The following is a 26,005-nucleotide window of genomic DNA, read 5'->3' as shown; positions in this document are numbered from 1 at the left end:
AGTATGTGTGGAGCCTCCTCGGATACCGAGTCATAGACCATAACTTTTTTGAGAACTTGAATGATAGAACGTACGCTGCCTCCGAAACATTATGCACCAGTTCCTTCATGATGTTCCCCTTGCACTTCGGTTAATAATGTGGCTTCAGCAAGACGGTTGTATGGCTCACTTTTCACGTAGGACTCGACGAGTTATTTCCCCTACGGTGGATTGGACGAGGGGGGATCAGTAACTTGGCCAGCCTGATCTCCTGACTTCGCTCCAAATGACTTCTTGTGGGGGAGAATTAAATACATGTTCTACCAGGTGCGTCCAACAACTAGAGAAGACACGAAACAAAGAATTAGAGAAACCTGTGGGTCTCTCAGCTGTGCTGAAGTGCAATCACGAATGTTAGGAGGTGATCAGAACATTGCTTAGCACAGGGTGGCGTACATTTTGAACACTTACTATGAAGAGTGTACGTACATAAACAACATACAGCATTTCTCAGAAGGTACCATTTTTGTTGCTTTGTGAGTAAACATTAAGAGTTAGAAAAAAAAAAAACTTTGAGTAAAAGTTATTTCTTTTTAAAAGTAGTTTCCAATGGTACCTTCAATGACCCATGTTCTCATTTGAAATTTCGAAATTGATCACAGGTACCCTACTTCCGGTTTGTTACGGGAAATGGTACTACTATCAATCGATTCTTTACATAGGTTTTGGTTGTAATTTTTTTTATGAACAACTAGTATTATAAAGTTTTCGAGAAAAAAGGCTGATACGGGTGGTCTGAAACACCTGATATATACACACAGGGCTTTCATTTAAAAACTTCTCAGTCCAAATAGCTGACTATTTAAATTTAATTCAATTTAAACAAAAAATCACGTCAATTTAGATATTGAGGAGAAGTCTAAACCGGGCTTAATTGCATTTTAGATTTGACCCCGACCTCTCAGCCTCCCCCACTTTGAAATTTCAAATGGCATCCATATATTTTTATACTTAAATATGAAAGAGCGTTCAATTGTTTATACCACCACATTAATTTATTTCACATCTTTTGCCTGGCAACCTGACAATAAACAGTTTATTTTGCTTTTAATCAAGAGTTCAAAATGTGCTCCATTGTTGGTTAAATAGTAAGAGGTAAACAGTATTTTGGAACTCCTCTCGTAGGTCTACGTTTTGGTGTGTTTCCTTACTAATTCGATTACATCCTTGGGTTATTCTATTTTTCAGTTCTTCAATATTCTCAGTCGAAGGAATATAAACAACTGATTTCAAATGACCCCAAAGGAAGAAGTCAAGAGGCGTCAGGTCTGGAGAGCTCGCCGGCCATTCTACAGCACCCCTCTTACCTATTCATTTTTCAGGAAATCTTCTATCCAGCCATTGTCGCATAGGTACTGCATAGTGTGGGGGAACTCCGTCCTGTTGAAAATGCAAATTCTGTTCGTCCAACACCAGGTTTCCTTCATTGACTTGGTTCCCTAGAGACAGTGTGATAAGTGGATCAATTACATTTTCTAATATGTTCAGATACAATTCTCCAGTCAGGTTTTCTTCAGTGAAAATCGGAACACCAATATCATCCCCAAAAATTCCAGCCCACACATTGATCTTCTGAGGAAGCTGGGTATTATCTTCACGGATTTTCAATTGTGTTTGTTGACAAACCCATTTAAGAAAAGTGCCACTTCATCACTAAAGCAAATATTTTCTGTCAAATTTAGATTGCCTTCAATTCTGTGAGATCTGTTCACAAAATTCTACTCTTCTATCAAAATCGTCTTCGCTGAGCTCTAAGTTGGTGATATTGCAGTTTCCAGAGAAAAAGTTTGTTATTTTCAGCACTTTATGTATGGAACCAACCGAAATGTTTGTTACTTTTGGAATGGAGGTGGTGGGTTCATTAATCAAAATGACCTAGTATTTCAATCTGCGAAGTTTCATTGAGTTTTCTAGGTCGGTCATTTGCTTTATTGCACACAGAACCAGTTTCTTCAAATTTCCGTATTAGAATTATGACATATTGGTGACTTCATTTTTCTCGTTGAAAGCTCTAGCAGTTCCAAGAGCACAACGGTTTTCAGTTCCATAAATAAATGTGATTTCTGTTATCTCTTGAAGGGTATGAACAATTTTACAATTTAATACACGAAAACAACTATTACAAGAAATGTTCAATGGTATTTGTAGCTTCAGCTCTAATCAATAGTGACAACAATCAAGGTTGCCAAGCAACGATATAACACATACGATGTGAAATAAATGAATGAGTTGTGTAAATAATTGAATGTTCTTTCCTATTAAGTATAAAAATATAGGGGTATCATTTGAAATTTCAAAGTGGGGCGGCTTGAAGGTAGGGGGTTAAATTTAAAATGCAACTAAGCCTGGTTTCAGACTTCCATCTCAATATCTAAATTGACGTGTTTTTTTTGTTTAAATTGAATTCAATTTAAATAATTAGTTTTAGCCTAGGAAATTTTGAAATGAAAGCCCTGTTTACTTTTATTAATACGTTTATTAATAATAAGCATGTAATAAATGTTACTGTATGTATATCTGAAGCAGCAAGCAAACTCAAAGGCAGGTGTTCTGATTTCATCATTATTTCCATTTAATTATTATTAGAGAAGCCAACACATGTAGCAACGTCGCCTTTTCTGGTTGTAGAATACTGGTCCGGTTCTTTTGGTAGAATACGAAAATCGATGTATTCTACAGTAGAAATGGTTCTGGAATTGGTATTATTGATCTAAAATGGAACTTGAATGCACATATGGTAATCGAAGTTTATTTTTTATTTATGTTTTTTAATTAAGGGTTCCGGATTCATAAAATAATTAAGGAAATTATTTTGTAGTACACTCAATTAGGACTGTAAACTGGTTAATGGTGCTATAATTGGTGTGAACTTCAATTTGAGCATATGTGTGAGATATGAAATCTAAAAGTTCCAAACGCGTGGGAAGAATTTGTGTTATTTCTCTCAATCGATGATGATAGTGAAATTTGAAGGGCGCGTCAGCATCGATGGCTATTTGCACCCATGCCTATTGTTTTTCTTTTTGTGTGGTGAAATTACATTATTGTATAACTAAAATTCACACTGACGAAATACTTTGACACATTAAAACACACTAATATTGGACGGACAAGGTGACTCCTGATATAAATTACATTAAAACCAACACGTAGTAGTCCCAAGATAATGTGAGACAATCATAAAATATAAAACAAACACTGCTACAAGAAATATGTGGCAATGTTTTATAACAACAATCATTAAAAATCGGATGTATAAGGTCCGAGTAATAAGGTGTATTAAAAGAAATGTAACTAAAATAATCTCCAGACGTAAAGGGTCTGGAGAAGAAATAACAATGGGCTAAAAGGACATTAAAACTTAGATCACCTTGTCGAGTTCCGTGTTACGTAAATACCTCAACACTGCGTTGACACAATTAAAATCATTGCCAAGAGCGTCACGTAACGTTGGACGTATTGCATACTGGCGTCGAGGCAAATCATATTTGCGACAGTGGAGTAAAAAATGTTCCACCGTAAGAAGGGCATGACAAGTGTCACATTCCGGTGGAGGTTCGCCAGACAATAGGTGACCATGTGTCAAACGACAGTGACCAATCCTCAAGCGAGTAAGTATAACTTCATCTCGCCGTGACGCTCTTGATGACGAATCCCATTCTCGAACTGTATTTTTAATTGGTCGTAGTTTGTTACCCGCTTGTGCAGACCATTTTTCCTCCCAATCTCTCCGAATACAGTTCCTTATGTAAGTCACTACATCTTGCCACCTCTCTCGCCAGTATACCAGTGTGCCATTAAGAGCAGCGTCTCTGGCTCCAGCGTCTGCTGTCTCATTACCAGGAATTCCAACATGGCCTGGGACCCACACCACTCCAACATCGGAGCCCGACGATAGGAGTGAGTGGAAGAGAACCTGGGTTTGTACAATGAGAGAATCATCGCAATAATATGATTGCAGAGACTGGATTGCACTCAAAGAGTCGGAGCAGATTAGAAATCTACCCCGAGGTTGTCGAATTAAAAATAACAAAGCTCTGTAAATAGCATAAAGTTCGGCAGTAAAAACACTGGTATACAAACTCAGTTTATATTTATAAACCTGCCCGTCGACAACGAAGGAGCAACCCACACGATCATTCACCCGGGATCCGTCAGTATAAATTATACTATTATAAGGAAGCTGAGATAAAATTTCGTAAAAGCGTTGTCTATAAATAAAATTGGGTGTAAAATTCTTAAGAGACTGGCTCAAACTTAAGTCGAATTTTGGACGATTCATAATCCATGGTGGTGTAGGCGGGTATTCTATTACCTTTATATTCGGCAGCCTAATGTCCAGCTCTGAGAGTCCCTCCCGGAAACGGACGCCAGCTGGACGAGGTCGCCGTGGATCCCGTCTGTATCGGAAATCTAAAGCCATGGAATGAAAATGATTGTATGTGTTGTGCTCAGGTTGGGCTCGGAGCTTTACCCCATAGGAACACAACAACATATTACGTCTCTGATACAGTGATGGTTCCCCAGACTCGCAGTAGAGGCTCTCTATCCGACTCGTTCGGAAAGCCCCTGTTGCAAGCCTTAGACCCTGATGATGGATGGGATCTAACATTTTCAATTTCGACTTATTTGCCGAGCCATAAATAAAACTACCTTAATCCAATTTTGAGCGTACAACAGCACGATAGATACGTAAAAGAGTTTTGCGGTCTGCACCCCAATGTACCCCTGACAGAATGCGTAAGATATTCAAAGATTTTTCACAGCGCCGCCTTAAATCCCGTATGTGTGCCTCCCAACTTAATTTAGAATCAAATATTAAGCCCAGAAATTTTGCAGTGTCTGTATAGTGTAACTCTACTCCGTTGAGACGTAACTCCGGGTGTGGGTGAAGTCCACGGGAGTTAACAAAGTGGATGCATTGCGTCTTTGCAGTAGAGAATTTGAACCCATTGCATATAGCCCATTCAGACAAAGTGTTGATGGCTAGCTGCAGTTGTCTCCCAATGGATGGGAGATATCGTGAGCTGTAATACAAACTAAAGTCGTCAACATAAAAAAGAGGTGTTACGTGAGGACTTATGTTAGCAGCTATACCATTAATCGCAATGGAGAACAAAAGAACACTCAGTACAGACCCCTGCGGAACGTCATTTTCCTGTAAATGTTCGCTGGAAAGTGTGGTACCTATTCGTACACGGAAATACCTCTCTGCCAAAAAATTGGCCAGAAAAGTAGGTAGACTTCCCCTTAGACCCCAGTTGTGGATAGTGTGTAGGATCCCATAACGCCATGTTGTGTCGTAAGCTTTCTCAAGATCAAAGAAGATTGCTACCAAGTGCTCTTTCTTGAGGAAGGCGTCTCTAATGGCTCCTTCCAGCCGAACAAGGTGATCTGCGGTTGATCGGCGCTTACGAAAACCACACTGGATCTTAGACAAGAGGTTTTCTGATTCCAGGAACCACATTAGGCGATTACTAACCATTCTCTCCATAACTTTACACACGCAGCTGGTGAGACAGATAGGCCTGTAACTATTAGGTAGGGATGGGTCCTTTCCTGGCTTCTGCACAGGAACTACAATGGCTTTATGCCATTGAGCTGGAAAGGATTTTTCTGTCCAGATTCTATTATATAAAGAGAGAAGATATATCTTCCCAGCTGGTGGTAAATTTCTGAGCATTTGATTATGAATTCTCTCTCTCAATCGAAGATTTTTTCTATCAGTGACCCTTATTAGAAATAAATGTTTCTGAAATGCAATGTTTCTTGAAATCGCAAAAATCCAGAAGTAACCTGACTAATTTCATATTAACAGTTTCTATAGGAAAGAGCCAATTAGCTTAAATTATATGAATTATTCAACTTAATTTAGTAGTTAGAAATGAGATATTACCGTTGAAGATTTAAATTATTAGAAATTATGTTTTGGGTTCTTAGAAAAGTGTTCCATTATATCATTTTCCTTGTAGATGTGTGATATTATTTTATTTTCATTCTCAGGTACATAATTTGGTATAATATTCAGATTATATTCATTTTAACATTTTAAATTTATAGTACAGTTGATTTAATTTATTTTAAATAATGATTTGCTACTTCATTATGGAAATCGATGCGCAATATTTACATTTGTCCTCTCTCCTGTTGGTGACTTTTTATCGTACAGTTCCCACATTTCAGATCTAGGACGCATTCTGAGAACCTTTACTTGACACTGAGGTGTTCCTGTTTGCATAACTTCTTTTATACAATGTACACTCAATTGGCTTCTAGATTTTTACGAGTGGAAGTATTAAATAATCTCGTTATGGAGAAATATCCATGCCCAGGATGAGAATGATTAATTGTAGTCAAGAATGCTGGCCTGTAGACTACGAAACCGTATGTTTTCGAATCTGCTCATTATGACGTAATTTTAATAACATTGATAGATAACATCACCTGTAGTTTAGCAGATTTTGGTGTATCTAATATTGAATTATATTCTACGATTGCTGCTTAGAAAAATACCATCTTCTACACTGTTATTTTGTAATTTGTGGTAGTCTGCCGCAACTTTACAAGTCTAGTGGCCGTGTGCACCATTCTCGATCATCTAGCCTGTTTATCAGCAATCATGGAAACATGGTTAACTCTTGACAATGATCAAGTTACAGATGCGGTGCACCAACATTTTCCCTCGATTAACTCAGTACCGTCAGTTAACGGTACGCTCACTTGAAGAAGAATTACCTGAGCGCTAGATTTCCGCGTACGAAACAATGAAAGAACGCACTCTTTCAATTATCGCTTCGTTTTTATTTGTCGGACTGTTTATTTCAAATAACAAATTACAATAATCATGGAAGAAGCAGGAAAAAAAGAGCACCGAACTTCTCGCAGTACGATCGAAGTGGGAATTTTTTTTTAACTTATCAGAAATTCTGCATCTGTATTAGAGAACAAAAGTACTGCTGTTCCAGCTGAGTTATACGTATTTACATAATTCCATATAATTTATACATGATTATTTCATAATATTGATAATAATTTTTAATTCTGTTCCAAAACGTCATGTAGGCTAATAGTTTAAAACGACAAATCTATAGCTAATAAGTGATAACCTCGCATTCTACAAAATGGTCATTTATTTTAACTACTGTACATTATTGCCGGTATAGAATAACTACTTTATTGTTATGTTAACGAAATTGGATAATTAACTAATATTTCGTCCCGATCTTTCAAAGCAGAAACATATGAAAAATTCGTCTATTTTGAGAAAAAACATTTCTATTATTCACCTACAAATTTACAGATACAAGGTATCACTTCTTAGCCATCGATATAGGCTATTACTAGACATCCCTGTGAAAATTATTGTTGTGTAGTGTAAGGAGTGATTAAATAAAATTGAAGATTAGACAGAAGTGAATAAAATAAATTCATTACAATTTATATGAGTGTTCAATATCATAATCAAGTAGTATTATTATTTTAAAAAATTCTAGTGATATACATTAACACAAACGAGCATGACAGTCGTCTAATAAATTAAATAATTTGCATCAATAGAACATAATATGTAATAGATAAATAGCCTATTTACAATGAGATTAGTATTCAATTACGGTTCTCAACAACTTTTCACTTCACAAAAACGCGCACAAAAAAAAAAAAACATTTTTGAGCAATTTTCTCTTGAAAAAAAAGTTAAAATTCTGAAACAAGCCGAAATTCGTGTTGAAAAAAAACACACAACAAATACAGCCAAATTACTATGAATTAATTTTATTATACTCTTCAGTGGCACATCTGACTTTATCAAAATCTTTTTTGTCAAACACTTGTTCAGGGCACTTTCCAGCATAGTTTAATTTTCAACTTACAATGGAAGAGAGAGTTCTGGATTTTCTCTTTCCACAATAACACCAATCCTGTTATTTCCGCAGTTATTTGCGTGTTCAAGATGCATCATTTCCTCTTCAATTCCGTCAAGTACGTCAAATCGTGCCGCCATCTTGTTCTTTCTCGATTGGACCATGTTCAACTCAAGACAATCGGTTCCACATCCGTGATCAAATTTGATCATCATTAACTCTCTTGTTTAACTTTAACTGAGGATGATGCTCGGCAAATTGGCGTTGATAATGAATAAGTGCCGACTTAACTATGATCAAATTTTAATCGAGAATGGTGCACACGGGCATAGTAGTTTGCCTTGATTTACTGTTATTTTGTATTCTGTGGTAGTCTGCGGCAACTTTACAAGTCTAGTAGTTTGTTTTGATTTACTGTTATTCCGTATTCTGTGGTAGTCTGCCGCAACTTTACAAGTCTACTAGTTTGTCTTGATTTACTATTATTCTGTATTCTGTGGTAGTCTGCCGCAACTTTACAAGTCTAGTAGTTTGTCTTGATTTACTGTTATTCTGTATTCTGTGGTAGTCTGCCGCAACTTTACAAGTCTACTAGTTTGGTAGTCTGCCGCAACTTTACAAGTCTAGTAGTTTGTCTTGATTTACTGTCATTTTGTATTCTGTGGTAGTCTGCCGCAACTTTGTAAGTCTTGATTTACTGTCATTTTGTATTCTGTGGTAGTCTGCCGCAACTTTGTAAGTCTTGATTTACTGTTATTTTGTATTCTGTAGTAGTGTGCCGCAATTTTACAAGTCTAGTGTTTTGTCTTGATTTACTTTGTTTTGCTTTCAGATACTGACTGATGGCAAGTTGCTGGCCACACATGCCTACCAGTTCAACCCTCTGAAAGTATCACACGTGCGCGTGAGCGGCGATGTAACAGACGTCAAAGTAACATATTCCACATCAAGCGTGAGTGTCTCTTGTTGAAATTAGTTGATGTTAAATAGGACTTGCGAACAAAACACAGGAAACCCATAAATAGTCACCTATATACCTACTGTAAAGTACCGGTAGTGGTCGGAAAACACTGAATATCCAAATTTATTGAACGCTATTCTACCATAAGGTATATTAGGATTATAATTAAATACATTTCCGATACAAATACACAAAGGTTCCTAACGAATAAAAATTACTTGCAACAAACAGACAATTACATCACATTCAAGTAGGCCTACATATGTAAGTATATACAGTATATTACACACAGAAACACATAGTCTATATGACATAAAAAGCAGACTATCACATAAAATTACATACATATGACATGGAGAAAAAGCAGACATATTACATAATAATATAAATAGGTACATATTTAATAATACTAATACTAATAATAATAATAATAATAATAATAATAATAATAATAATAATAATAATAATAATAAAGAGAATATTACACAGAAATTACACACGACACACAAAACCAATATACTGCATAATACTACACATAGCCTATTACAAAGAGAATGGACACATGAAAAAAAGAAATACATATTACATAAAAATTGCACACCTATGACATATTACCACAGTCTAGTATATACAGTCACGAAGCTTGAGTTGTGAGGGTACTAGGAGCAACAGATTGTGCCGGTACTATTTCGCATTGTCTGTGATGAGGCAATAGTAGCGATCCTAGTGGTTAGCAACTATCTACGGATGCATATTCCCTACGTATTGAGCTTCGTGACTGTATATACTAGACTGTGATATTACTCACAAAACTGATATATTACAATAGTAGGCCTACAGGGAATTTTCATACATACGACATAAAAAAGGCATTAGATACAAGTACATAGTAGATATTACATTACAAATACATATTAAAATATATAGATAGAGACAAATTACACAGAAATGCCTGTCATTGCATAAAAATGTATATATGTATATATATATATATATATATATATAATTATATTCATTATTACACATAAATACATGTTCTAACATTCCTACAATGCACAAACATAAATGTGAGTGTACGTATGTGACTTACGAATTTACAAAAACTGTTATAGGCTTTAACATCGTTAAAAATAAAATGGACTGTTGATTGGCTATTCTAATGAATGTTCTCGTGGTTGAGATAAAGGGAGAGGATGCGTCTTCTCCTTTCAAAGCGGGGGCAGTTGAAAATAGATAAGGAACCGTCTGGTCGTCTTCATCACTTGTGCACTTTACACTGTTTTGGTGATTTGCGACTTTAAATTGAACTAAATATGGTTTGAATTTTCCATGGCCAGAAATAAAATGGGTAACGATAAAGTTGGGTTGGTAGAATTTATTTTCAATTCTGCTTGTTATGGTAGGAAAGAACAGGTTCCTTGTTCTACTTCCAGTTAAACTATTGGCCCATCTGTCGTTCCAATTATCCAACATATTATACTGATGAATCTTGGAAATGATTAGGCTACGCTATATAAAATATAACCCGCAATATACAGAAAAGAGTTAGGTAAGAGAGGAGAGGATATCCAAACTGCTCAGCTTAGAACTAACAAGTGATGGCTAAGGGGAGGGAGATCATGCCTTGCACCTCCAATCCTGTTTGTGTATTAGTGGGTTTACTCGCGAGTCAAGGAACGCCGACCACTGACATAAAGTATAATTCTGATTGAGGTTCTGGTGATATATACGGATATGGAAATGAAATTTGGAGCTCCCTTATTGTATGAGTTTCGCTTACAAGACACTACGCATGTGCAGGAAACAAGAGCCCCTATATATATGCTATTTGTGGATAGTCGTGTGAAATTGTTGCCTACATACAGGTGAACTTCCATCAATATTCGCTCCAAATTTTTATTCCGTATCTGTACATCTATTCTATTATCAGACAGTACACTTCACTTTACGATCTGTCAGAGGAATAACAATTGTTTGTATACATCTGAAGTCTGATTAGTGTTACATGTTATTATTCAGCGATGTATGCAATGAAGAGGAAAAGAACTAGTCATGTTACCCTTTATCTCCTGGCTTAGTTTCCCCATGAATGATGTCTCGTTGATATCACTTATTAGGTTCAAACTTGTCTTCGGATAGTTGACTAAACAACATAAATTAATTGCGAGAGAATCATCCTTTTCAGCTTCCCACGTCACAAAAACGTCGGAAGTGTTCACCTTCATTTCTACAGCGCCATATTCTGTGACATTCACTGAGCAATGTCCTTCAACGATTTATTTATAATTTGTTCTTTAGTTAACCTCAAAGAAAAAAGTCTCTAGAGGTTAGATCCGCTAATCTGGGGGCCATCTTCCTTGAAGTAGCCCTCCATTGACTTGTTTCACGAATACAGTGAAGATGTCACCGTAAACTTTAGTATTCATCGCCTTATCGAAGAAAATGTGGCGCCTACTCAAGTCTAATGCAGTATAGTCCAATTTAAGGTGAGATGAGAGGTCAAATAAAAAAAAATGTTTTTGTACTAATATTTCTTTAGAATTTCCTGCGCAATTTGTTATATTATTGAAGAATCCCAATAAGTATAATTGCTTTTGATTGCGTAATACCTTTTATGTGTCAAACTACTTTATTTTCTCATTCCGCACTATTAAATAAAAATAAAAACATCGCTGAAAATATTTGGTATAATATGGTAATGGTTTGACGCCTTTCTACACTTAATGTTTGTTTCCTAAGTTGAGTACATTGTTGAAGACCGTAATGGCTAATTTTATTGTGGAGTTCTAAAACAAATTTGTTGTCGATTTGCAAAGGAGACACGTTCAAAATGACAAAGTGTTGGGAAATCGCAAAAAAAAAAAAAAAAAAAACTCATAACATACTTTAAAAAATTGAAAATTTCGAAGATCCTGAATGTATGTACCCAAAGTGATCTAATTAGAAAAAAATATATGGACATTTTAATTTAACTTAGATATATTTTTTGCAATTTTCCAAAACTTCGTTATTTTAGACATGTCCCCTTTTGCAAATCGACTACTGAAATTTAGTATTCTGTGTTTTTGAAAATAGGTTCGTTTAGGGACATCTCGACACGATAAGGAAAAATGGTTAATTTTGGGACCAATTTATGCAACTTTTATTCTAATTTGTATTAGAATATGTATGGATATGTTTTTCGTACAATTCACATATCTGGTGCCAACGTGATCATTTTATATCACTGTATTTACATAAATACAAATCGATGCCGAAGTGTCCACTTCTGCCATAATGGGGGAGATTTTAACATAGTATGACAAACATAGAAAACATTTTAAAATCAAACATTTACAACACAAATATTTTTCTTCTGAAATATAAATATTTTTAATACTCTTACTGGCGTTGGTCATATGTGAATTTTTCATCGCTGCCATTTTCCACAAATGCCTCGTGAAACAGTTTTTCTCATTATCTAACACATTGGAATCAAAGTTCTGTAGCATTGTCATCGTAGTTATATCTACTATACGCGGTACAATAACTTTTCTTTGGATTGTATAGATTGTTTGATAAACTAGCTCCCTTCCCTTACACACCGAGCATTAGATGGCTTCTATCTGTGGGAAAACTTAACTTCTTTTTGCTGTTTAGTCTTCTTCAGCTGTTTCCTATAGTTTTCAGACATTATTACTGTACATCTGAGTCTTGTCGTTTTCTTACTCTTTTGGCAGCAAATAAAAGTGTTAGCATCAGAACTCGCGACAGTTCTTCAAAGGAATTATCAATAGGTGAAGAATTAGGCAAGTTTAAATGTCCTTGTGCAGATGGTGTCTGTGGCGTCGTTGTGAAGTGATAATGTCTTCTTCAATGCTAACTTTACATCAATTTTCGACTAGAACCAAATCGCATTCAAACATGTTATCCTTCAGTAGGCCTACGTCAGGATGTCAATTCTCTTACAGTATTAAATCTTATTCCATAGGGCTATAACCTTTAGAACTAATTGATCTTCCTTGTTTGTATCAAGAGTTACGAGCTTGCCTGTTTGTCGCATATAAATGAAAATTAAAATATAAACTTTAATTACGATTGGTTGAATGAAAGATGAGTAGTTTCATAGGCCTACACGCAGGCAGACGCAAAGAGAGAAAAACTGATAGACGGGCACAGTGATACTAAAATGCTCCATGAAGGATTGCGAACTCTCCTAAGATAAAAAAAAAACACAAACATTTTGGTAGAGACAGCCGCCCAGGTTTCGATACATGTCGAGATCTCCTCAAAACACAACGTCGAAATATGCTCGAGATACACCTTCATTGAAAAGATCAGAGCACACCCGAAATAAAGATACCAGTTTGAGAGTAATCACTTTGGCGTCTTAACTAACCTGTAATATGTGTGCTTCTACTAATATGACGCACATCCAGTAAAGTAGGCTTACAAGAAACTAAAGATGGTATATCATATTTCATGACCGAAAAGGAAAGTGTAACTGACATTTATTGTGTTTATTGCTTTCTGTGAACGCAAAACACAAGTTGAAGCCACGATAGGTCCTATTCACTTACACAGGCATTACAAACACAGTCAGTGCAGATCTCATACAGTTTGAACTTTTTTCACTACGAACAGTGTTCGCAATGGCTGCTTTTCTTAAAAGTGTTGGAATCTCTCAAAATGCACCTATATGGAATAACTCCTCTCGGGTTCTCAGCCAGGTGAGTTGGATAGTTTCTTCCAAGCTCTCGATGACTAGCTCTGCCATCTACTCTAGGGAATGATGAAGATGAGAGAACTAGTCATCGAAAGCTTGGAAGCAACTATCCAACTCACCTGGCTGAGAATCAGAAAAAAGTTATTCCACATCAAACGCCGGGAGAGCCTCAAGTCACGACCCTATATGTCAGTATAGTATATTTCTTTTAGAATTATCTTTTTTTCGTATTTGTCATTTTTTGTATTTTTTTCGTAGTTTTTTTCGCATTTCTCTTTTTTCCGTATTTCTATTTTTCTCCGTGTTTTTCTTTTTGTGTATTTTTCTTTTTTTTTATTATTTTATTACATTTCATTTGTTACATTCTTCCTTACGTATTCCTTGTTAACTATTTGTACTAACTGAGTTACTTTTATTATATTCAAATCTTTAGATCTGCATCGTTGCTTACGAGATTACACAAGCTGGCGCATAGCGCTTGCAAAACGAGTCTGAAGTGGCTCCCTCGTAATGCCAATTCCGCCGCTTGGAGCGCTGTTCTGCCCTAAATATTCATAGCAGAACACTTAAATGACATTGACATTTGGGACATTTAAAGGACTCACCATTGCTTATTAAATGCTTCGTACAATATTTTATGGACAATAGACGTAATTTCCAAACTTCTACTCCTCAATTATATTACAATAAAAGGCTGTCATTCTTGATATTAAAACATATTACATATAAACTGAGGGACTGTCTGCTCTGTACTTCAGTTCATACACCAAACATTTCCGGAAATAAATTAACTTGACATCTTACATATACGCACTATAGCCTACCCTTTTCACCTAATATTATTAATGTTGTTATTAAATAAGATATTGCAACTAATTAAGGTACTGCATTATCTTTAATTTCCTTGAATTCATAATTAAGCATTTGCAAGAAGGCCTAACTTTTCCTTCTCTTTTTAAAAAAAAATACGAACGTCACAATAACTGAGAAGTATAATTATTGCGCGATTTTTTCTCGCAGTGGTGAAAACATTTCTATAGGAATACTGATTAATCTATTGAGCATAGTAATAGTAAACGCTGTAGTATTTTAGTGCGTGTAAATATATTTTGAATTAGCATTTATTAAATTAGGAAGTTAGCCTGTAATTTGTGTGATTGAAATGGTTTACTGCTGTGTACCATTGTGCAAATAAAACCAGAATAAAGAATGTGATTTTTCGTTTCATTGTTTTCCACAAGATTAAGGACTAAGAAAGAAGTGGTGTGTAGCCATTTCTCGCGAAGGGGACAAACCAAGGACTCTTTGGACGCCAAACAAGAAATCGCGTGTCTGCAGCAGACATTTCAAAGAAGCTGATTTTAGCATTAGCACAACATTAAAACGTTTGCTTCCTAATGTGGTACCATCCGTCTTTGATGATTTTCCAAAACATAAACAAAATGTTTCAAACATAAGTAGACGCAACAAAAGAAGGATAACAGAAGTGGTGAATAACATCCATCCTGCTAAGAAAAATAAACCCAATGTTGAACATAGTACATCAGCTTTCAATGAAGCAAATGTTTCAATTGAAGAAATCTATGAAGCACATAAAAAAAACTATAGCCACACAGTGCTCAATTGAAAGTAAAAAAATTCCCAAAGCCATTACATTACAACGTAAAAAAATTACTAGGACAATTCGGAAACAAAATCAGTTTATTGGAAAACTAAGACAGACAATATGTAATTTAAAAAGCAAGCTATAAAGATACGACCAGTTGGTACTGAGTTCTTCACATAGCAAAACACAGACAATTTTCGAATATAACTTAGCTGAACAAACTTCAAATAACACTGTAATATGCTTGGCATATTTATAATATTCGTACTCAATCAGTAATGCACAATTAATCGAACTATTTTCACGATACACAATGCTTTGTAATGGTACTATTCATAATTTCTTAGGGCAACGAGGCGAACCTAGCGGCAGAAATTGTCATGACTCACAGAGACCTACTCTCGATCGTGCTATGCGCCAGCTTGTGTAATCTCGTAAGCAACGATCTGCATTTTACTTTCTTTCTTCTATTATGGTATTATTTTCATACTGTTTAGTATCGATTTTGTTATGCTATTATTTGTTGCAATATTCTGGTCTTTAACTCCTTGTTAAATTTCACTGCTTGTGTACTTTGTGACCTGACTGTAAGAGAAGCATTTATCGCAAGCCGACAACAGTGCTTCTTGTATTAAGGCCTAAAGCGACAAAACTGGTTATTTCTGCCCCTAGAGACAAATCTCAAGACATTCTTGAAAGGTAGTGAAGATGAAAACATTTTGAACAAAAGAAATTCCAAGGTATAAATTAATGGGAAAAATCTTATCTACTAATTTAATCTGAAAAATCTCATCTAGTCTAATCTACCATCTAAACTAATCCAATGTAATCCAACTTAATCTAATCCATTCTATTGTAATGAAATTTAATGTTGTAATCTAATTCAATATAACAAAATGTAATGTAATCTTATGTGATATAACCTAACTTTTTAGATTTTTCTCAATTGTTTTTTTTTTCCCGATGCCTGAGAAGTTATGTAGATTCAACTCCAGGTTTCATTGTTGTAGCCATCCTGCCGTGTGAACCCAGAACTGCGCACCAAGGTACTGCAATTCAAAGGCGCTGCGCCATACGTGTCCCTGCTGGATGGCAGTCTGATCGCTGGTACCGCCCTTTCAGTGGTGGGTAAAATGCACTCATACGCCAGCTGGTGAGTGTTTCTCAAATTGAAACTGATGCAAATACTGTATTTATACACAAAAGTTCTACTGTCCGTTACTCAGGAGAAGACGAGCGGAAAGAATGTGACCTTCTTGACTATCGCTGTTGATTATTACAAACATCGCTCAGATAAGAATCCCAGTAGCCAGGTTATTACTCGTGCAGGAAACATAAGTCACAATGCGTAGGGAAATTAAAGCTAAGTTGAACAGAAGGAGACCTAATGTTCCCGCTTACTGCAGTACACATATTGCACGTGTTGTCTTACGTTATCTGTTCACATCCCTTCCTCCTCAGTCCGCTCTCGTCTTCTCCTGAGTCACCGACAGTAGGTATAGCAACGAGTTAGAAAGAGAAGTATCTCTCTCTTTCTAACTCGTTGAGGTATAGTCCGGGTCAGCTTATTTCACACCCTGAGGGTGAAACCTAACCATTTTTCCCCCATTACTATATATGCTAGTGGATTGTGGTGATTTTCTAGTTTGCAGGTTGAATTTTCTTTTGCCAACTTCGTTTCGAATTTCGATACTGACAAATACTATAAATGGTAGTGATTTTGTAACTGGTATGTTTGCAACTGAGCCAAATATCAAATTTTCTCGGTACTGGAGTTCCATGAAATTAAAATTGTACTAGATTTCTGAGCCAGTTACTGGAAGCTAGTGAAATTTGAACATACTGATAATTATATAATTAATTAATATCAGTATTAATATTAATACATAATACTTCTCTATAAATTGCTCAGACATGTGACAAATGTAACTTGAAAATATCTACAAAGAAAACTATAGTATTAACTGTTTCTAAAGAACCAATCAGATGTAAATTGCAATTATATGATAAGGTCGTAGAACAAGTGAATCACTTCCAATATATTGGTGTTATGATAACAAGAAATAAAGACCTAATAGCTGAAGTTAATCAACAGAGAGTGAAAGCATCACGAATCTCAGGATCCCTGAACGATACCATATGGAATAATAAATATCTACAATTAGAGACGAAAACCCGTATATGTACGGCCAATTTTAACATATGGTGCTGAAACAAGAGCCGAAACCACTAGATCAAAACAATTGATAAATACTGTAGAAATGAAAACATTAAGGAAAACTGTGGGAAAAACAAGACTGGATAAAATAAAAAATGCGGACAAAAGGAACCAATTCCAAATACAAGAAATAGGTGAATGGGTAGAAACACGAAGATCGCAATGGGCAGCACACGTATCAAGGATGCCTGAAGATCGTATGACTCGAATAGTAAGAGACAGCATACCAGTCGGCAAGAGGAGTCCCGGTCGTCCTGAAAGAAGATGGATCAACTCCCTGGAACTAACAGGTCTTTAGGCCTATATCAAGCTACAGGACAAGACAAAGATAATTAAAAACAAAATCAGTAAGGTACATGATATCATCTTTTCTTTTCGGTGCATGATGTTCAGCTGTTTTAAATTCTGTTAATCTTGGCAGGTTTTTAGGCTAAGAAGGCCATTAATTCATGTAAGTGACGCTATGCAAAGATTCATCTTTAAGGATGAGGAAACCTTTGTAAAGACAGTAGCCTATTTATTTTTCTATACTTGAGTTGCCGGAGATCTCCTAAGTCTGAAGCAAAAAGGAAAACCCAGGCAACGCCGGGTGCTTTTAGCTAGTTATAAATAATACATGAAATGAAAGAGCAACTCAAACAGTTTTGTACGGTCATGCACTGTTTCCTATATCTGCTGTTAGAAAGCGCGTTGAACGAGTGACAGGTCTTTGACGCGTAGTCCCAAGAAATCTGTTCGGAAGGCTAGTCGTGAATTAGCAATTCCAGCGACGTCTGTATGGAGAATTTTAAGGACACGCATATGGAAATATGCGATTGGTTAAACGACGTTGTACCTGACCGTTGGATTGGCCGAAGAAGGCCGAATGACAGAGCTTGTTTCGCATGGCCTCCACGTTCACCAGATCTTACGCCATGCGATTTTTACCTTTCGAGATTCATAAAGGATCGTGTGTATGTACCTCTGCTACCAGCTGATCTACCAGACGTAAGACAGAGGATTGAAGTAGTTGTTGCAAAAATTCCTCCAGACACACTGATCAAGTTAGGGAAGAACTCGCTTATCGGCTCGATGTGTGCCGTGTGACGAATGGTGCTCACATGAAGCACTTGTAGCAAAATTGTTTGAGTTGCTCTTTCATTTGGTGTGTTATTTATAATTGTACGTTAAATGTAATAAATACTACAAAGCCTTAAAACCCCGATATTCATTTTGAAACACCCCGTATTATAACGGCAATTGTTGTCAGTTTCTAAGATTGGTCAATTCTTATCTTATACAATGAGTTGTTTAATTGTTAACAGGATGCTGGTAAACTTGCAGTCTGATGGCAGCAACCAGAAGTTTATCGCCCTGCAATTCAATCCTAGAGTCTACGAGAATGCGACAATACTTAACACGTTCAAGGATGACGCGTGGGGACACGAACAGAGACGCATTGGAACATTACCTGTGCATCGGAGTGAAGATTTTGTCATCACATTTCACTGCTCGGAAAAGGAGTTCAAGGTCTACTAATTAATCTTATAATATATTATAAAATCACTTGTGCTGCTACTGAACTAAACGCTGACCACTATTTCAGAGAAACGGGAAAATATCTTCTGACTTGTTTACCTTATTTCTCATTAAATTTTTTATCAGACAATTTCTCATACACAAGTACAAAGTTTTCTTACCCGTGGACTTCACTCTCCTTCTAGTGCAGGAGAACGCTGTAATTCCCATCAAACGGAAGCAGTAATAAGCGAGAGGGCAGGCAGGCGGGCGAAAAGCACATGATATTCATAGATTAATTCTGGCCACCTGCTACGTCGAGCTTCAGCCGGAGTGTGATATCTGCCGTGTTTCACTTACGGTGGAACATTTCTTATTGCATTGCAGAAAATATGACCGTGTCCGTTGGCAATATGGAATTCGGCCGACACTACGTGACGCTCTTGGAATTGCATTGCAGAAAATATGACCGTGTCCGTTGGCAATATGGAATTCGGCCGACACTACGTGACGCTCTTGGAAACGATTTTAATTGTACAAATGCAGTTCTGAGATATTTATCGAATATAGGACTGAATAAGTTGATCTAGTTTTTTATTGACCCGTTTTACTTATCCCTCGGACACTTTACGGAGTTTACATTTGTTTTGTATTTGATTTTATATTGTTGAAATTTCGGGCCTTATACATCCGAATATTTATAAAATTTAATTGTTTTTGAAATGTGATACATATTTTATCTCTCGTGGTCTTGTTTTATTATTTTATTTGTTTGTTTTGAATACCAACTAGGGTCGTAGAATTTTTCACTTTTATGATTTTGTACAAATCACATTGTGTATACTGCATTTGTATAGGCTACCTCGTTTTATCGTGACAACGCTTTTTAGTTCCTTTAGCACTCTGATTGTTATATTATTTATGTCTTTGTTTTATTAAGAATTTTAGATAAGGGCGCAAATAGCCATAGTAGCTGACGCGCCCTTTTTACACCCTACTACTACTAGATTCTCACCACATGGAAGCAATGTGACAGTTTGACAGGAAAACAGCTTGTTTTGCACATGTTGTTACTATCTTTCCTAGTTTTTTTATTTTAACAATAAATACATACAATAAATACAACAATTACTAATTCCACCATAATTACAAATAAACAATAATTTAATAAAAATTCCAATACATAATTTAAATAATAACTGTTTGTTCTTGACCTTATAAACTTTGGTTAGGTACAGTACAGTTGAGTTCATTTGGCTCGTAACAGATACACGTTATTACAGCAAGTTATACAGGGTAATTCATAAGTCACTGCACAAACTTCGTCGGTGTAATGTAGAGGCAAAAATAAGAGTAAATTGGTATACAGCGCTGGTCTCTATTATGAGACGATTCAACAAGACTCAAGTCTTAAATAAATCGACCTCCTACCGAAAAGCCTATTGGCTAGTCTCTTACAGTGAGACAACTCATCCTGCCTAAGGTAGTTCCGTGGTTTTCCTAAGGCATTAAGACAAATGTCGGGATGAGTCCTGAGAGAAATGGGCCACGGATCTCTATGCCCTTCCCCATAAATTTCCCCTTTCTAGAAAACGACGTAAATGAACTATTTCAGAATCTAGAAATTACCTGTTATATGGGCGAGGTTACTCGTCTAGTCGCATTGCGAAAGGACAGGGAACCTTTCAATTTGCAGATTTAGAATTCACGGCATCTCTTCTGACGGCCTTCACCTGCCTTGTTATCGAACAACAGACGACTGAGTCTTCTCGACTCCACTTGCACTGCGAAATGGCAAAGCCCCTTTCAATGTGCAAGATTACTCTGCCATCCTAACGACAAACAAACGAGTCTTCTCGACTCCTTCTGCACTGCGAAATGACAGAGATCCTTTCAATGTGCAGATTTACACCAGTCACTTCTTCCTCATCCCGTGATCACTTTGATCACATTTCTGTCTCCTAGCGTATGTGGTACAGTTACGGAAGAAAAAACTGGCCGATGAACAGCAAAACTCGTAATGTTACTTATGCCGGTTTTGTTGTGATTATCACAGTACAGAGTACTGTTTACTCGAAGTTGCTGGACTAGGAGAGAAAGGCTTTCGTACTGTTTCTGTTCACATTCTATAAGGTTGAAACTCTCGTGTTTTTGTCGATGTACAGAAATTTGTTATTTAATTGTTTTTACCAGTAAGATTGATTTCATTATCAACTCCTCTGTTCGTCTCTCTTTACTCTATAGACATACGATACTTCGTTTATTTATGGTTTATTTTTACTTTAATATCTTTCTGCAAAACATGCGACGAAGAGTAAACAAAATTGAGATAGATACAGGGGCGAATGCTGGTCACGAAAGTTAGGCTTGCTCTTTTATTGATGGGGGAAGATGAGAGGATATAATTCATCTGGTTTGCAGATTTTCGGGTCTTGTAATAGACAATGTTAAAGTATTTAAATTGTCAAAGCCACTTTTACACCATACACCGTTATCTGTAGAAAATAACAAACACGTCCAACAAAACAGTTTATTCAGTTTTTTCGACCCTGCCAACCAATGCGTATTGTTGTATTGAGATGCACTGAACGAGCGCACATATTCTCTATTTTTCTCCTTATGCTGTCTTTTTAAATCTGGGAGCCCTGGACATAGTCTGCCGTTCTTTATAATGTCGGTCTTCACTTGAATAGTCCTCCGGGAAAACGGATTTAATAATGAAGTTTCAATAACACACATTTCCGAACTCATTGCAACACTTCAAATTAACGTTTAAGAACTAATAATACATGCAGCAGCTAATATATGCATTCCGCTCATAAAATTACATTACAATCGCAAATCACAGCACATTCACTGATAAAAACTGCTGCCTATCAGTGTTGCCAACTCGATTCTTAAACATCCGTTGTGAAGCCTTTCAGAAACCGCTAAATTGCTATATTGGCAATGTAAAATTATATTATTTTGCCGCTGTGAGTGCTGAAAATACCCGCTAAATCCCTAGATCAGCAATACAAGTTTCATAAATTTTACCCGCTAAACTAACGCCGAAAAACGCTAGATCTAGCGGGAAAACCGCTGAATTGGCAACACTGCTGCCATCTCTGTAACGTTAAATAATCGGTGTAGCTCTAGGACCAGAGCTTCATGCAGCATATAACAGAAGCATGTGCGACTGGGACGGATTAGGAGGAAGGCACCTGCGCGCACATCATATTCTCGCTGTTTCTATGTCTTTCCTGTAGCTCCGAGAAACGAGCAAGCGTTGCGATATTGCGGTGTGCAACCTGCGGATGGTATTATGCCTAGACATTATTACAAAAATCAAAATAAATTTTAATGTACGTAATCCCATTTTGAGAAATGCACATTCTACGAAAATATTGGGCTTGCGCAGCAAGCATAGCATGCCCTGAGAAATCGCCCCTGGATAGATACAATACATACGAACTTAATGGTAAGATGATATAGACGTGAACAGTTAGTTAAAGTAGAATAAATATAAATTGATTAAGGTAATCCAATACAAATTATATAAGTGAACATTCAGTTAAATTGAAATAAATAAATACCTATAAATTACTTTCGGTAAACAATTAGTAATGAGGGAAGAGAAACACAAATAGATTTGTTAGTTAGAAATAATTTTTGTGCAATTTAGGAAAACGTTTGATTATATAAGTGATTCTAGTGTTTACTAGAACCTATTTATTTATTCTATTATTAAAGCTACAGGGTGCTATTCATAAACATTTCGCTAGCCCGCGCTACGAGCGTGCTAAACAGGATTCATATCATATCATATCATATCATATCATATCATATCATATCATATCATATCATATCGCTGACACTGGTTTATAAATACGAAAAACGTTAGTTCGCTGATCATCCACCGAAAGCCCGCGCTAAGAATGTCTATGAATACGGCCCACAGTGTTTATTTTTGTTCTAAAAATAGAAAAGAAAAATACATTCCTGAAGTAAAATAATTAATACTGAATGTTCTTTACGTCACAAATTAAAATGTTCTTCTACCTATGTAGTTCTAGTTATATACAACAGTTTTCTTCTGGACTTAATAGTCTGTCCATAAACCGTTGACATTGATCACTGCATCCATTCTTCTACTTACAGAATTAACAAGGCTTTGGATATACTGTATCTATCTGACAATGCAACATCATCCCAACATTTGCAATGAGATTCCACAATTCATCTGCAATCCTAGGACACCGACTCTGTAGTTACACATTAACATTGCGTTGCACTTCCGTACACACATTTTCTAAGGAATTTAAGTCAGGACTTCTTGGCACCCATGGAACCTCTCGACATCGTCCCTGTGAATGTAGAACCACCGCTGCACGGCGACGCATGTGTGTACCGAAGACAAGTCATGTTGGAATTTTATTTTGTTTTCGGGCTTAAACACACGAACACTAGGTAGCATCACATTTTCCAGTTTATTGGTGTACTGATGCTCATTCATATGCCCATGAATCCTCCATAGTGCACCGCCACCATAACCAGAAATCCGTATCACACCGACACGGACAAACGACCACTGCGTTGTCTCTGGACCACAAATATTCAGGGTCAAATCTCTTGGATTGTTTCGGTCGATATACGTGCACTGGCCTGCTATAGTTCATAAACATAGGCTATCATCCAAAAAGATGACCTCTTTCCATGGATAGTTGCATGAATTCGACAAAATGTGACACAATCAATTCGATGGTCTTCAGTCAGAACTTCCTTCACCGCTGTTCTTCTCAGCACAACATTGGCACTATTGAGCCTTTTACTAGCGTTCTGTTGGAAGCAGAAAATTCCCTGCCGACCACAAATATTTTAGAAGTATAAAATGAGAGCACCTCGAACGTACTATTAACATAAGATCTTGTTGTGGTGTTGATGCCTTGAGTCTTCAACTACCAGGTTTAAGAGTTATGTAACCTCGCTCTTGATACTGCGCCCACCACCTGGACGCTGTTCTAGTCGCAACTCTATAGCGTTCTCCAGCTCGAGCCGTGCTAAATCTGCCTTCCTCGATCAGTGCAATTACTTTGGCTTTGACGTCTATATCTATGGAACTGAAATACTAATGATGATTTTCGTAGTGGTTGTGGCTATTTATAGACAAATTCTGTTAATAGGGCTGGAAAGGGTCACGTGCCTAGGACTCTAGAAAGAACACGAAATATACAGTAGTCATAAACCATAAACATAGTATGTCTGTAGAGTGAAGAGAGACAACAGAGGGGATGAAAATAACATTAACAACATTCCTCATACCCGCAATGGCAAAACAACTTTCTGTATGTTGACTAAAACACAACAAACGTTGCAAATATACACATAGGCTCTGTGCCGAATTCAGGCCTAAATAACTTAGACACTTGCCTAAGGCGGCAATTTCCAGGGGGCGGCATTTTATCTCTCTCTTTCTCTCCCTTTTTCATTTTTATTTTACAATGAAATTTATTTTTAAAACACATGTTGGTAAATCTTTTCTGAAGTTTCTTCTTGAACACCATGTGGAAGTCAGATATTGTTTTGTTATCAATTGTCGCGGTCGTGGCAAGAGTGAAAGGAAAGTGTGCAGCTGCATAGTTATATTGTAATGCCGGTATCACATTATTACACTATGAAACTGCTTAAATTTAACTGCTTGTATGAACAAGAATGCAGTGTTGAAAATCAAATTGCATATTGTTGTTTATTAGCTATTTATCGCTATGAATAGTAACCACAACTCTCAGTTACATTCACAATATAATAGCCTATATCAGCGTTTCTCAAACTATGGTCCTTGGACCACCTGTGTCGCCGAGGTCTGCCCTTGTGATTCTTCAAAAAGGACAGAAGAAAAAATCAAATTCAAACGAATTGCTTATCACACTATCTGAAAATCTCAGAGTTTGGAAATGACACATGACAGTCACCTTTCACTTTTACTCCCAGTACTGACATTTTATGAAATTTATTAACCTACCTGTCTACCGAATTCCCACTCTACTCTCAGAAAAAAAGAGGGATTTAAAGCACTATGAACATGGTGTTTCTCGCCATCTTTTCCCTGCACATCAGCTGACGACATGTGGCTAAGTACATTGGAATATCTTCCAGATATATTCTCAAAACTAAACGAACTAAATCTCTCTCTACAATGTAATTCTTTGACTGTATGAGAAAAATGTGTTCGGGAAGAAACTTGGTTTGTGGGTCAGATCCGTAAAACAGAGGTTTTTCACTATTTCCAACCCTAGAGTCTTCTTTGATTGAAAATGATTTCGTTATTGGAAAGAAAATTATGCAATGACATAAGTTCGCATCTCGAAACTCTGAGGTCACAATTTGAAACTTATTTTCCATGTAAATATGACGAATTTTCATGGGTTCGCGATCCTTCGATATTGAAAATAACAAACTTTCGTTGAGTGAAAGAGAACAGTTAATTGAACTCTCGACTTAAAATGAAATTCCAAGCAGAAAGTATGGTTAATTTCTGGACCTCAACACAAGTGAAAAGAGAATATATTGAACTGTACAGTGGTGCTTTACAGATTATAATTCAGTTTGCTTTTACGTATCTGTATGAGAAAGGGTTTTCATCACTAACTTTAATAAAACCAAAGTACCGAAATCGACTCTATGTATGTAACGATCTCTGACTTAAGCTTACCAGCATATATCAAAATATAGAACTACTGCGCAAGAATCGGCAGGCTTATCTGTCTCATTAATGAGAATACCAACATTTTATTTATTTATTTATTTATTATTTATTTATTTATTTTGTTTAGTTAATAAGTTAAAGATTGTCCAAACTCTAATACCTTGATTTATTAAAAATCTAAAATGAATTTTTTTTCTATTAACTTTAACTTAATTAGTTGATAATAATATAAAGTTAAACGAAGTAAATTAATTTTAATTAATTAATTCAGTTTTAAAATATACTGGTATTAAAATATGCTTTGCTTTCAAAGGGAACAAGAGTAAGGTGGTCCTCGGAATTGTTCTGACTTAAAAAAGTGGTCCCCACTTCAAAAAAGTTTAAGAAACACTGGCCTATATCATCAACAATACTATTTAATCCTTTTCAGTA

At 36.3% G+C, this 26,005-nt stretch overlaps 2 protein-coding genes across 3 annotated transcripts in view; one reads left to right on the top strand and one right to left on the bottom strand.

Annotated features, from left to right (window-relative positions):
- The window catches only part of LOC138691346 (zinc finger protein 665-like), a 474,208-nt gene that overhangs the window by 132,821 nt on the left and 315,382 nt on the right, over window positions 1-26,005 (bottom strand). The gene's annotated exons all lie outside the window — the stretch shown is intronic.
- Window positions 1-26,005, top strand: part of LOC138691347 (32 kDa beta-galactoside-binding lectin-like) — an 84,542-nt gene that overhangs the window by 20,447 nt on the left and 38,090 nt on the right. For both annotated transcript variants that reach the window (XM_069813241.1, XM_069813240.1), the window contains exons 4-6: window positions 8,734-8,853; window positions 16,184-16,326; window positions 18,696-18,900. In XM_069813241.1, the coding sequence (XP_069669342.1) occupies window positions 8,734-8,853; window positions 16,184-16,326; window positions 18,696-18,900 (468 nt within the window). The remainder of the gene's footprint in view (window positions 1-8,733; window positions 8,854-16,183; window positions 16,327-18,695; window positions 18,901-26,005) is intronic.

The sequence above is a fragment of the Periplaneta americana genome, chromosome 16 (assembly GCF_040183065.1).
Source record: "Periplaneta americana isolate PAMFEO1 chromosome 16, P.americana_PAMFEO1_priV1, whole genome shotgun sequence".
Classification (NCBI taxonomy): domain Eukaryota; kingdom Metazoa; phylum Arthropoda; class Insecta; order Blattodea; family Blattidae; genus Periplaneta; species Periplaneta americana.
The sequence above is the reverse complement of the archived record's forward strand: the minus strand, read 5'-3'. Positions and strand labels throughout refer to the sequence as shown.